This window comes from Corylus avellana, chromosome ca11 (assembly GCF_901000735.1).
Source record: "Corylus avellana chromosome ca11, CavTom2PMs-1.0".
Taxonomy (NCBI): Eukaryota; Viridiplantae; Streptophyta; class Magnoliopsida; order Fagales; family Betulaceae; genus Corylus; species Corylus avellana.
This window is the reverse complement of record NC_081551.1, coordinates 10,908,281-10,920,094: the sequence shown is the minus strand read 5'-3', so window position 1 is coordinate 10,920,094 and position 11,814 is coordinate 10,908,281. Positions and strand designations below refer to the sequence as shown.

At 40.5% G+C, this 11,814-nt stretch overlaps 1 protein-coding gene across 1 annotated transcript in view; it reads left to right on the top strand.

Annotated features, from left to right (window-relative positions):
* Positions 1 to 11,814, top strand: part of LOC132165059 (uncharacterized) — a 34,834-nt gene that overhangs the window by 555 nt on the left and 22,465 nt on the right. Inside the window, exons 2-3 of the mRNA XM_059575565.1 lie at positions 4 to 43; positions 9,988 to 10,101. Coding sequence (XP_059431548.1) covers positions 4 to 43; positions 9,988 to 10,101 — 154 coding nt within the window. The remainder of the gene's footprint in view (positions 1 to 3; positions 44 to 9,987; positions 10,102 to 11,814) is intronic.

Here is an 11,814-nt window from a genome sequence, read left to right as displayed (position 1 = left end):
AAGTGGATGCACTTGGTGGTGAAATCGGGAAGGTTTCTGATAGGTAATGTATGATTCCTGCTTTTGCTTGAATGTACTTTGGTGAGTGACTTCTGGTTGAGAGCAATTACTACTTGCTATTGACTACAAAATACCATGTTTAGTAAGGTGGATGCTGGCAAAAGTACGATTGGAAGGGGGGAGAAGAAGTTGGCTTAAATTATTGTGCCGTTGAAAGTTTCAAATTATCCTAGATATTAAATCATTCAAAGATGTCAAGTTTGAGCCTTGAGGAGGTCTTTTAGGTGGGTGGGCAATGTAAAAAATTGTTTGAGATGAGTTTAAAAGAAATCTTTTTGAAAGCTATATCTAATGTGAAAGGACAAACTCTATGTGAACAAAGGTGGATGATGGAATTGCATGGATGGATGAGTAATAAAGGAAAGAGAAGCAGGTTTTAATAATTTTGTCATTGCAAATATAGGTCTAAATCGAACCATTTAAACAAGTGAAGATGAAGGAATGTTGAGGTGGTGTATGACTAAAATATGTTCAACCAAGCTTTTATTTTACTTTTATTTTTATTTTGTAAATGAATAATAATTTATTGAAAACGAAAACATAATAAAACCCTTGTACACGAAAAGTATATGAGGGAAACAACCACCCTAAAGTTGTCTGGATTCTAAAGAGATAAAAAAAAATCTAAAATATTCAAAGAGGAGAAATTAGGAATGTAGGTTACAATCCAGTCCAATAGAGATCTCAAAAAAGAGGATTTTAAACAAAGCACATTAGACTCGCAATTGTCAAATAGAGACTGATTATTTTCTCTCTAAATGCTCCATGTTAAAAACGCTGGAATAACTTTCTAGATAGCCTCTTTAGGATGTCCCCGCCCCAGCCCTTGAGTCCTCCAACAATATAGCAGCTCTTGGATGTTGTTAGGCATCACCAATGAAACTCCGAATAAGTTGAGAACCAAGTGCTGTAAATTGCTAAAGCACTCACAATGGATGAGTAGGTGATTGACGGTCTCCTCATTCTTTTTGCAAAGGCAACACCAATTTACAAGAGTGATACCATGCCTTCTACTATTATCAACTGTAAGGATTCTACCTCAAGCTTGCCATCCATGTTCAGGATGCAATGCAGGGCGGAACCTTAACCTTCCATACACTTTCCAGTGAAACAAGCATGGCGTTCTAGTCTTGAAAGTGTTATAATAGCTTTTCACTTCAAAGTCATGGTTGCTGGCTGGGGTCTATAACAATCTATCCGCTTTTCACGGATGGGGGTAGTTGAGGAGTATAACTAAGTGTGGAAAGAATCGCGAGATTCCAACTCCCAATCCTGGACTGCCCTAATGAAACTCAGATCTCAATGAATAGAGGTTTCTGAGGATTCCAAGTAATTTGACTCTAAGGCCTCTTTTTCACAGCTATTGCATACAATTTTGGGAAAGATGATTTGATAGCAGCTTTACTATACCAAACATCATGCCAAAACCTAATATGATACCCATCTCCAACCTTGAAGGAGACAAGATTGGAGAAGATTCCCCAGCCATTCCTATTATTCTTCTAAAGGCATACGGTGCCCTCAGGCTTCCTTTTAGCACCAACTCTCACTCTGGGTCCCATAATTCTCAATAATCATCTGTATTCATCGAGAAGTCTCCTCTTCATGAATTTCCAAAGCTATTTACCAAGTAAAGCTTTATTGAATAGCATGAGATTTTTAACCCCCAACCTTCCCCTGGGAACTGAGCAACAGATTGTTTTCCAATTCATTAGATGAAACTTGGGTACACCAGCTAGAGCATCCCAAGGAAAGTCCCTTTGAAGGTGCTCCAACTTCCTAGCTACACCGGCTGGTAAAGGAAAAAGGGACAAATGCGCTCTTGATTTGGGTAAGCGTACCACCTCGAGACAAGTAAATCTTCTTCCAGCTAGCCAATCTTCTTTCCATTTTCTCAGCTACCTTGTCCCATATGGCTTTTGACTTAAAAGAAGCAACCAATGGAAGCCCCAAATAAATCAAGGACAGAGAGGAGATGTTGTAGCTGAGAATATTGGCCAAGTCTTCCTAATGCAGCACCTCACCCCATTGCGACTAAAACCGATTTCCGAAGTTTAACCTTCAAGCTTGAAATTGCCTCAAAGTACAAGAAAATGTGACCCAAATTATAGATTTGATCATGATCTGCATTAGACATAGTGTGCGTATCATTGCAAAAAGGTGTAATATTTCCTACGGGGTTGTGTTTTGAGTGCCTACTCAGAATCATGATAGGTAACCACCAACCATAACTCTAGATAGCATCGTATTGAGAGCCCCCTTGGCGGAGGCCCCAAGAGCTACCAAAGAAGCTGTGAGGACTAGTGGACTACCATTGATCAAAATAGAGAATTGGGTTGTGGAGATACAAGCAAACATCCATTTCCTCCATTTAAAACCGAAACCAAGATGCCCCAAGAGATAGAGGAGGAACTCCTAGTTGACAGGGTCATAGGCTTTCTCCAAATCCAGCTTACAAATAACTCCTGGAACTCCCTATTTTTTAACCTGTTGTCCATACACTCATTTGCTATGAGAACTGAGCCTAGGATTTGTCTCCCCCCTATAAATGCATTGACTATTCAAAATGAGCGATCCCAAGACTTGCTTCATTCTTATAGCCAGGAATTGAGCTAAGATTTCATACACACTTCCCCACCAGGCTGACTGGTCTAAAATCCTTTACTTCCAACTGCCCAATCTTTTTAGGGATAAGAGCGATGAAAATAGCATTAAGGCTTTTCTCGAGTATCTCATGCTCATGAAAGCTGTTGAAAAGGTGCATAAGATCATCCTTCACTATAGCCAAACAAGACCAAAAGAAAGCAATAGTGAAACCTTCAGGACCTGGAGCTTTGTTACCATCCATACTAAGCAATGCCAGAATAACCTCCTCTCCTTGAAATGGCCTTTCCAACCAATCTGCCTCTGCAGAGTCTAATAAGGGAACTCCAACCCATCTAATTTAGGGTGCCAATGAACTGTTTCATTAAAGAGATTCTTGTAAAACTAGATGATTGTATCATTGATCACCTTTTGATCAGAGGTAATAGTGTCATCTATACAAAGATTGGTAATAAAATTATTTCTCTTGTGAGATTTGGCAAGATGGTGAATAAACCCTGTGTTGTTATCCCCTTTTAACCAAGTCACCTTAGATTTTTGTCTCTGTTAGAGGAATTTAGGGTTTGCATGTAAAGAGAAGAAAGAAGAGGCTGTGTTATTTTCACGTAGCCTTCTCCTCTCATACTTCATATATATATATATCTAATGTAACATTGAGTACAAAGACCAAAATACCCCATATAATATATTAACCCTAATATGCTCATCTAACACTCCCCCTCAAGCTGGAGCATATATATCATATAAGCCCAGCTTGGAACAAATAAACTCTAACTTCTTTCGACACAAAGACTTTGTAAACATATCAGCTAGTTGATCTCCAGACTTCACAAATGGTGTAGATATATCTCTGCTGAGTATCTTATCTCGAACAAAGTGACAATCGACCTCAATATGCTTAGTTCTTTCATGAAAAACAGAGTTAGATGCAATATGTATAGCGGCTTGATTGTCACAAAATAATGGGATAGGAGTAGGAGCAGTGAATCCAATCTCCTGTAGGAAATGTTGTAACCACGTCAATTCACTAGCAGTATTAGACATTGCCCTGTATTCTGCCTCAGCACTCGACCGTGCCACCACCGTTTGTTTCTTACTTTTCCAAGTCACCAGATTACCACCCAAGAATGTGCAATACCCTGTAGTAGATCGCCTATCTGGGAGGGAACCTGCCCAATCTGCATCAGTAAACCCTTCTACCCGGAGGTGTCCATTCGGTCTATACAATATCCCAAGGCCAGGAGCTCCTTTCAAATATCGAATAATACGAGTAACAGCTTCCCAATGTAAAACTCTAGGAGCCTCCAAGAATTGACTAACAACACCAACTGCATATGAAATGTCTGGCCTAGTAATAGTGAGATAATTCAACTTTCCAACCAAACGACGATACCTACTAGGATCTTCAAATAATTCTCCTTCATCTTTTACTAATTTCTGATTAGGATCCATTGGAGTGTCAACAGGACGAGCACCCAGGAGACCTGTCTCTTCTAACAAATCAAGTGCATATTTTCTTTGAGATAAATTGATACCCTTTCGGGATCTAGCAACTTCAATCCCCAAGAAATATCTGAGTTTTCCCAAATCTTTAGTATGAAACTTCTGCTGTAAAAACAGTTTCAATCGAGCGATACCTCTTGAATCATCACCTGTAATCACAATGTCATCCACATATACCACAAGAAGAATGTAGCCTGCATTTGTATGCAAGTGAAATACTGAATGATCTGTCTGACAACGCTGAAGACCAAACTCCATAACGGCCTCAGAGAACTTCCCAAACCATGCCCGTGGAGATTGCTTGAGACCATACAAAGCCTTTTTTAACTTACAAACACAACTCCGATACTCCCCCTGAGCAACAAACCCAGGTGGTTGCTCCATATAAACTTCCTCATGTAAATCCCCATGTAAAAAGGCATTTTTGACGTCCAACTGAAATAAGGGCCAATTAAGATTAGCAGCCAAAGAAATAAGAATACGAACGGAAGAGATTTTGGCAACTGGAGAAAATGTCTCATCATAATCAATACCATATGTCTGTGTATAACCCTTAGCAACCAAACGAGCTTTCAACCGTTCAACAGAACCATCAGGATTAAACTTAACCGTGTATACCCATTTGCAACCAACAGTCTTCTTAGCAGGGGGTAATGGAACAAGTTCCCACGTACCATTTTGATATAAGGCCTTCATTTCCAATTCCATAGCTTGCCTCCAACCAGAGTCAGATAAGGCATCCTGCACTGTCTTTGGGGTGGAAACAGTGGAAAGATGGGAAATAAAGCAAAAATGGGAAGGAGATAAAGAACTAGTGGATACAAACTGACTGATAGGATGTTTAGTAGTGCAAGAACGTGTACCTTTCCGTAGGGCAATGGGCAAGGAATCAGATGCAGGTGCCAGTGGATCCGAAGACGGGGAGGATGATGGTGGAGGTGCAGGAGCTGATGGTCGTGGCCGACGTGTATAAACCTGGAGAGGAGCAGGTGAAGGTGGAGGCAACATGACAGACTTAGAGAGATATGGAACAGGCAGCGGAACAGACGCGACATCAGGCTCAAGAGTAGACGCTCCAAAAGACGCATCAACAGGAAAATAGGAGAGAGACTCAACAAAGGTGACATCGGCGCTAGTAAAGTAGCGGCGAAGAACAGGACTATAACAACGATATCCTTTCTGAGTTGGGGAATAACCAAGAAAGACACATTTGGTAGAACGAGGATCAAGTTTATCATAACCAGGACCTAAATTATGAACATAACAAACACACCCAAAAACCCTAAGTGGTAAGGCAAATGGGGGTGAAGAACAGTATAACAGAGAATGAGGAGAAGCGCCATCTAAGACCGAGGAGGGCATTCGATTAATGAGGTAACAAGCAGTAAGAACAGCGTCACTCCAAAAATGTTTGGGGACATGCATATGAAATAAGAGACAGCGTGCAACATCCAATAAATGACGATTCTTGCGTTCAGCCACTCCATTTTGTTGTGGAGTGTGAGCACATGATGTTTGATGGATAATGCCTTTATCAGACAAATAAGAGGCAAAAGAACTAGATGTGTATTCTTTGGCATTATCAGAATGCAAAATACGAATTTTCTTAGTAAATTGAGTCTTAATCATGTTACGAAAAATCCGGAAAACAATAAATAACTCTGAACGATTTTTCATTAAAAATAGCCAAGTCATACGGGAAAAATCATCCACAAAGGTCACAAAATAATGAAATTTATTGGATGCAATATTCATTGGACCCCATACATCAGAATGAACTAACTCAAAAGGATGTGAAACACGACTAACAACTCTTGACGGAAAAGAAACACGACGGTGCTTACTAAGCTGACAAGCTTCGCAAGACACGGACAACTCGTTTCGAAGACTTGGGACTTGATGCTTCAATGTAGGAAGGGAAGGATGACCAAGACGACAATGCCACTGAAGAGCTGAGGTTGACGACTGTAAAGCACATGAGGAAAATGAAGGTGCAAGATCCAGATAATATAAGCCACCAACTTCATGCCCCATACCAATCATCCTCCTCGTCTTGAGATCCTGAAAAATGCACAAAGAAGGGTAAAAACTGACAGAACAATTAAGAGCTTTGGTAATTTTACTAATGGATAACAAATTAAAAGGAAAACCAGGAACGTGTAGAACAGAAAGCAACTCAATATCTGGACTCAAATGGGTATGGCCAGAGCCGGCTACGGTGGAGAGGGAACCATTAGCTAGGGTGACACTGTGGGGTGAGTACTACAACTAAGTACTCATTCTCGAAGTGTGAGCTCGAGCTAACAGGTGGTCCAGATGGAGTTGGGAAATCAGCATGAGAAGCAACCTGATTGGCCAACCTAGATGGGGTGCCGGAGGTTCGCCGGAGACTCGCCGGAGGTTCGCCGGAGACCGTCGAAACTCGTCGGGGACAGGCAGACCACGCCGGAAATCCCACTGGAAGGACCAAAACTAGAAGCTAAGCCAAACAGGGACCTGCGCCGGAGACTTACCGGAGGCTCCGGAAACTTGCCGGAAACTCGCCGGAAATACACTGAAACACGCCGGTGTCTGACAGACCTCACCGGTGATACCAAAACCCACAGCGACAGACCCAAGCGACTACCACAGAACACGTCGGCAAACCACCACAGACTCAGTCGACGACCACACTTCAACGACAACCCAGTTTCTGCCGATCATCACTGTAACCTGCCGGCAGCCATATACTTCACCAACAACCACAAACTAGACCGTAAATACACCACAAACCACACCGGCGACCATCTATCCCCAATCACTATTCGCGGGCATGAAGCGTATCACTATACCGCTTCGGCGTATCACCAACCGAGTTTCTGGTTTCGGAATGGAGATCAAATCATTCTCGAAGTGTGAGCTCGAGCTAACAGGTGGTCCAGATGGAGCTGGGAAATCAGCATGAGAAGCAACCTGATTGGCCAACCCAGATGGGGTGCCATGTAAATCCCAACAAAAATCCACAGAATGGTTAGTACGACCACAATGAGTGCATTTGCGAGGCCCACAACCTCCAATGCGACCTCCACCTCGAGAATCACGTCCACCACGAAAACCACGACCACCATGACCACCCCGTCCCCCACGAGAACTACCATAACTTCCACGGGCAGCAATAAAGGCAGCACGCTCACTAATACGCTCAGAACTTATCTGAGAGCTACGATCAGTAAGATTAGCACGCTGAATCCGAGAAAAGACTTCAGGAAGTGAGGGAAGTGTAGAACCCCCCAAAATCTGCGCACGAACCGACTCAAACTCAGGTTTCAAGCCAAGAAGAAACCGAACCACATCCACATCTTGACGTTGCTGTTCCATTTTCTTCAGGTCCTTAGAGAGCGGTTGGTACAAGTTTCGCTCCTTACAAATAGCCACAACTTGGTTGTAGTACTCATCCACAGTTTGATCACCTTGTTCAAGTCCAAAATATTGTTTACACACTTCATAAATTCGAGTAATATTCCCAGTTCCAGAGTACATGTGACTAAGATGATCCCAAATGTCCTTGGCACTAGGCAAGTAGATGCATGAAGATCCAATGTGAGACTCAATACTATTCAACATAAGAGAGATAATTTGATTATCTTCTTGTTCCCAAAGGCTAGGAGGATACTCTGTAGGCATACTCGAGGTTAAGTGAATAAACAAACCCTTGCCTTTGAGAAAAACTTCAACAGACCTTGCCCAATAAATATAATTCTTGCCATTGAGCTTCACAAGAGTCATAGGAGCATTAACGAAGGAAGTTTCAAGTTTAGAGGCCATAATCTCAACAACAAAGAAGCCAGACTCCACAGAAATACAAAAACAAATAATAGGAACTGTAACAACCACTTAAAAGGAATGGGAGAAAAAAAAATCCAAAACCAGAAACTCGCCGGAGGTTCGCCGGAGACTCGCCACAATTCCACGCTCAGTAGGAGAAAACTAGGATTCGGGTAAAAAAAAATATATATTAATAAAGAAGGGAGGAAGAAGCGGGGTGAGAGATGCAGTCAATAGTTATGGCTCTGATACCATGTTAGAGGAATTTAGGGTTTGCATGTAAAGAGAAGAAAGAAGAGGCTGTGTTATTTTCACGTAGCCTTCTCCTCTCATACTTCATATATATATATATATCTAATGTAACATTGAGTACAAAGACCAAAATACCCCATATAATATATTAACCCTAATATGCTCATCTAACAGTCTCCAACTGACCTCTTGCAAAAGAGCATCATCCTCTAAATCTATTTTCACCTTAGCCCTCCTGACTTTCTCCTCTTCTACTAGAGGTCTCTCTTCTTCTAAATAATCAAGAGACTGTAAATCCTCCAATAAAGACATTCTTTTCCTCTATATTACCGAATACCTCTTTATTCCAACGTTTTAAATCCAGTTTCAGCCGTTTTGGTTTATTAGCTAAAAGGAAGCAAGGAGTACCTGGAAACTGATACAAATCCCCAAATCCCCACCGCTGTTTCACCAAATCTTCAAAGCCCTATGCTTTCAGCCACATGTTCTCAAATTTAAAAGAACATGACTCTCATGGTCAAGAAAAATGGGAAAATGATCTGATAACAGTTGAGGAAGACGATGTTGGATCAGGTCTGGGAAATTCTCTTCGCAATCCGGCAAAATTAAAACTCTGTCGATCCTGGACATAGAGGAGGGGAAGTTTTTTATTAGATCAAGTGAAAGACCCTCCGACCAATGGAATATCCAGCAAGCCTTGCTCTGAAATAAAATATGACAATTTCCACATGGCAGAGGTTACCTAAGACATTACGGTTCTTTCATTTGGGAAACGAGTAACATTGAAGTCTCCCCCATTGCATCAAGGGACTTTCCCTCAACTAAGGACCCCTGAAATCTTCCCTCACACATAGTGCCCATCTGCATCAGCATTGGGACCATAAACTCACCAAAAAGCCCAAATGAACTGGTTCAGGACAGATTTGAACCTGCAGGAAATAGAGAAAGTGCCCACCATCTCTTTAATGCATTCCACTGCCGGTTTGTCCCACATTAAGAGTATAGATCCTGAGGCTCTTGAGGCTGGCAAAACAGTCCAACCCGTGAAGGATCCACCCCACAAACTCCGGACAATATCAGCTATAATTTGCTCCATTTTAGTTCCTTTAAAACACACAATGTTAGGCTTCAAATTTTTAATAAGTTTCTAATGCCAAGTCTTTTCCGGTTAAGACCTTGAACATTCCAGCTGAGAATTTTTAGATTCATAGTGGGATAGGAGTGTTGCCATGATAACAAGAAGAAGGGTGGGGTTTTGTAGGATTCCTCTTGGAATCATAGTTCATTGAACTTGACAAGTTAAGTTCTCTTCCTGCAACACCCTTACCCTTATGCCTGGATTCAATAGCAGCGAACAAATCTGAAGCCTCCTCTTCAAATCCTTTGTATGAAACCCTCATTTTATTTGCTTTGTACCCATTTAGGTTCCTTAGAATGACAACAATGATCTTTTGTTCCTATTATAAAATTGCATTCAGAGTCTGGCCATGGGGGTTACCATATTATCTTTCCCGCTATACTTTTATTTGGTGAAATGCTTGTTAATACTTTCCCATTCTTATTTTCATTGGGGAATTTGTCTTTTCACATTTGTTGGAATTTTCTGATATTCTTTTCTTAGTTCTAATCTTGCCACCTCTTTGACGTTTGTGCAATAATGTGGGTTGAGGGAATTAAAATTTGTTTAGATATCTCTATGAGAATTATGTTCTTGCTTTGTGGTATTTGCAACCAACTAATGTTCACTTTTGTTTTCATCCTCAGATGCTATTTACAAAAACGTGTTCTCAATGTCTCTAGAGGCCCTGCAGTTCGAGCATTGCGTGCGCAAACTGATAAAAGGGAATATGCCATGCAAATGAGAAACATAGTGGAAAGGCAAGTGTGTATGCTTAATCTGTGCAGAGTATTCTTTCCACCGTTTGTTTTTTTTTTTTGTTTTGGCTACAGCGATGATTATATATAGTAGTCTTAAATTATTAGTTTTTGGCATGATCAATCTCATTCATAGTTCCATATTTGACTGATTTGTGGCTCATTTTGCTGTATAGTTACTAGTTAGCCAGAGAAGTATTTCCCACCTATTATATTTGCAGATTTGATGATCTAGAGCCATCCAGTTTAGACTGGAAATATCGATTCTCAAAATTTGCTTTAAGCTGTTACTTTTCACCTGCATTTTTTTTTTTAAATTTTTAAATTTTTAAATTTTTATAGGTAATTGACAAATATCATTAAAATGTGTAAGGCCCCCCTAAGCACACATGAAGTATACAAATGGAACAAAAAAAAAAAAAAAAAAAAAAGGAACAACCCAGCCAAAGCCACCTGTAAAATCCCAAAAGAAAAGAACTACAAGGCATCCATAAAAGAAACCCTAAACCCGCAAAAGAGTTCTGGGCTTCATCATAACACTAAAAGAACCCTCTTGCCTTACCTCAGCTAGAACAATCACCTCTAGCATCAAAGTTTATAGAGCACTCCATGTTTTTAAGTTCCCTCCTACCTTTCGGTTTAGAAGGAGAAACCATAACCTCATGACACTGTTCCTCTTCTAGAATTGTCAAAAGATCCAAAGTCTTTTTTCATTCGACAAGAGATCCCCAGAACGGGAAAGATCTCCATCGCACATTGCATTACCTTGGAGTGGCCGACATCACCCACCTTTCGATTCTCACCAACACCTGCCCCATCCAATCCATTCATGAGACATAGAGCCCTATCCAACCCATCCACCATCCCTAACTCTCCCTCTTGCTGTTCACCCTTTTGTTTCTTTAAGCTGACCAAAAATCAATTTGAAAAGAAGGAAGAGAACAAATTCAGTTCAATGCATTGTAGTGGTTGTTCCTAATGTTATTACCATTTGATCTCAAGACAGACTTTGCTTTTGCATATTTGGCTCTTAAGATTGCCCTATTAGATAAAATCAGATTTCAGTTATCAATTCAGTCACTAGTTGTGATTTCAAGATTTTTTACTAGAGTGGGGGATGATGGAGGGTTGATGTGGTCCTTGCATCGGGTTGCTCAAGATACTAACTAGTGGTTTTATTGAGTCTTTTTTTGTTTTTTTTTTTACTTATCAGAAAAAGACACTAATGCACCAGGTTCTCATGTGAGATCAGACAAAAGAAGAAAGGGTAGAGGTAAACGGCTGAAAGGGGTAGCAATGACTTTCATGCACAAATGTACATGAATTGGCTCACAGTGAGGTCTATACAGAAAGTTAGAATAGGGGTTGGAAAAGTGTGGTCTTTTGGGTTGCAGAGCTCATTGAATTGAGGAGGAACTCAATTCTTTTTCTATGAAATTACTTAATGGAAAAGGTTATTCTTTTTTTTGTTAGAATGCATGCTGTAATAAGTGGTACTATTATGGAAGAAAACTTAGATGAGGTGTCCAGAATAGTTTTTCTAGTAAACTGTCATTCTTAGGAATAATCCTCACTCTATTGTAATCATTTCTCCTAATATATATGGAATGAATAGAAGAGGGCTGGAAATAGTAAATCGGCTCCTCATTTCATACATTTTCTTCCATTTTTATCATGATTAACAATAACAACTGCAATAGGTTTCACAGTTTATCA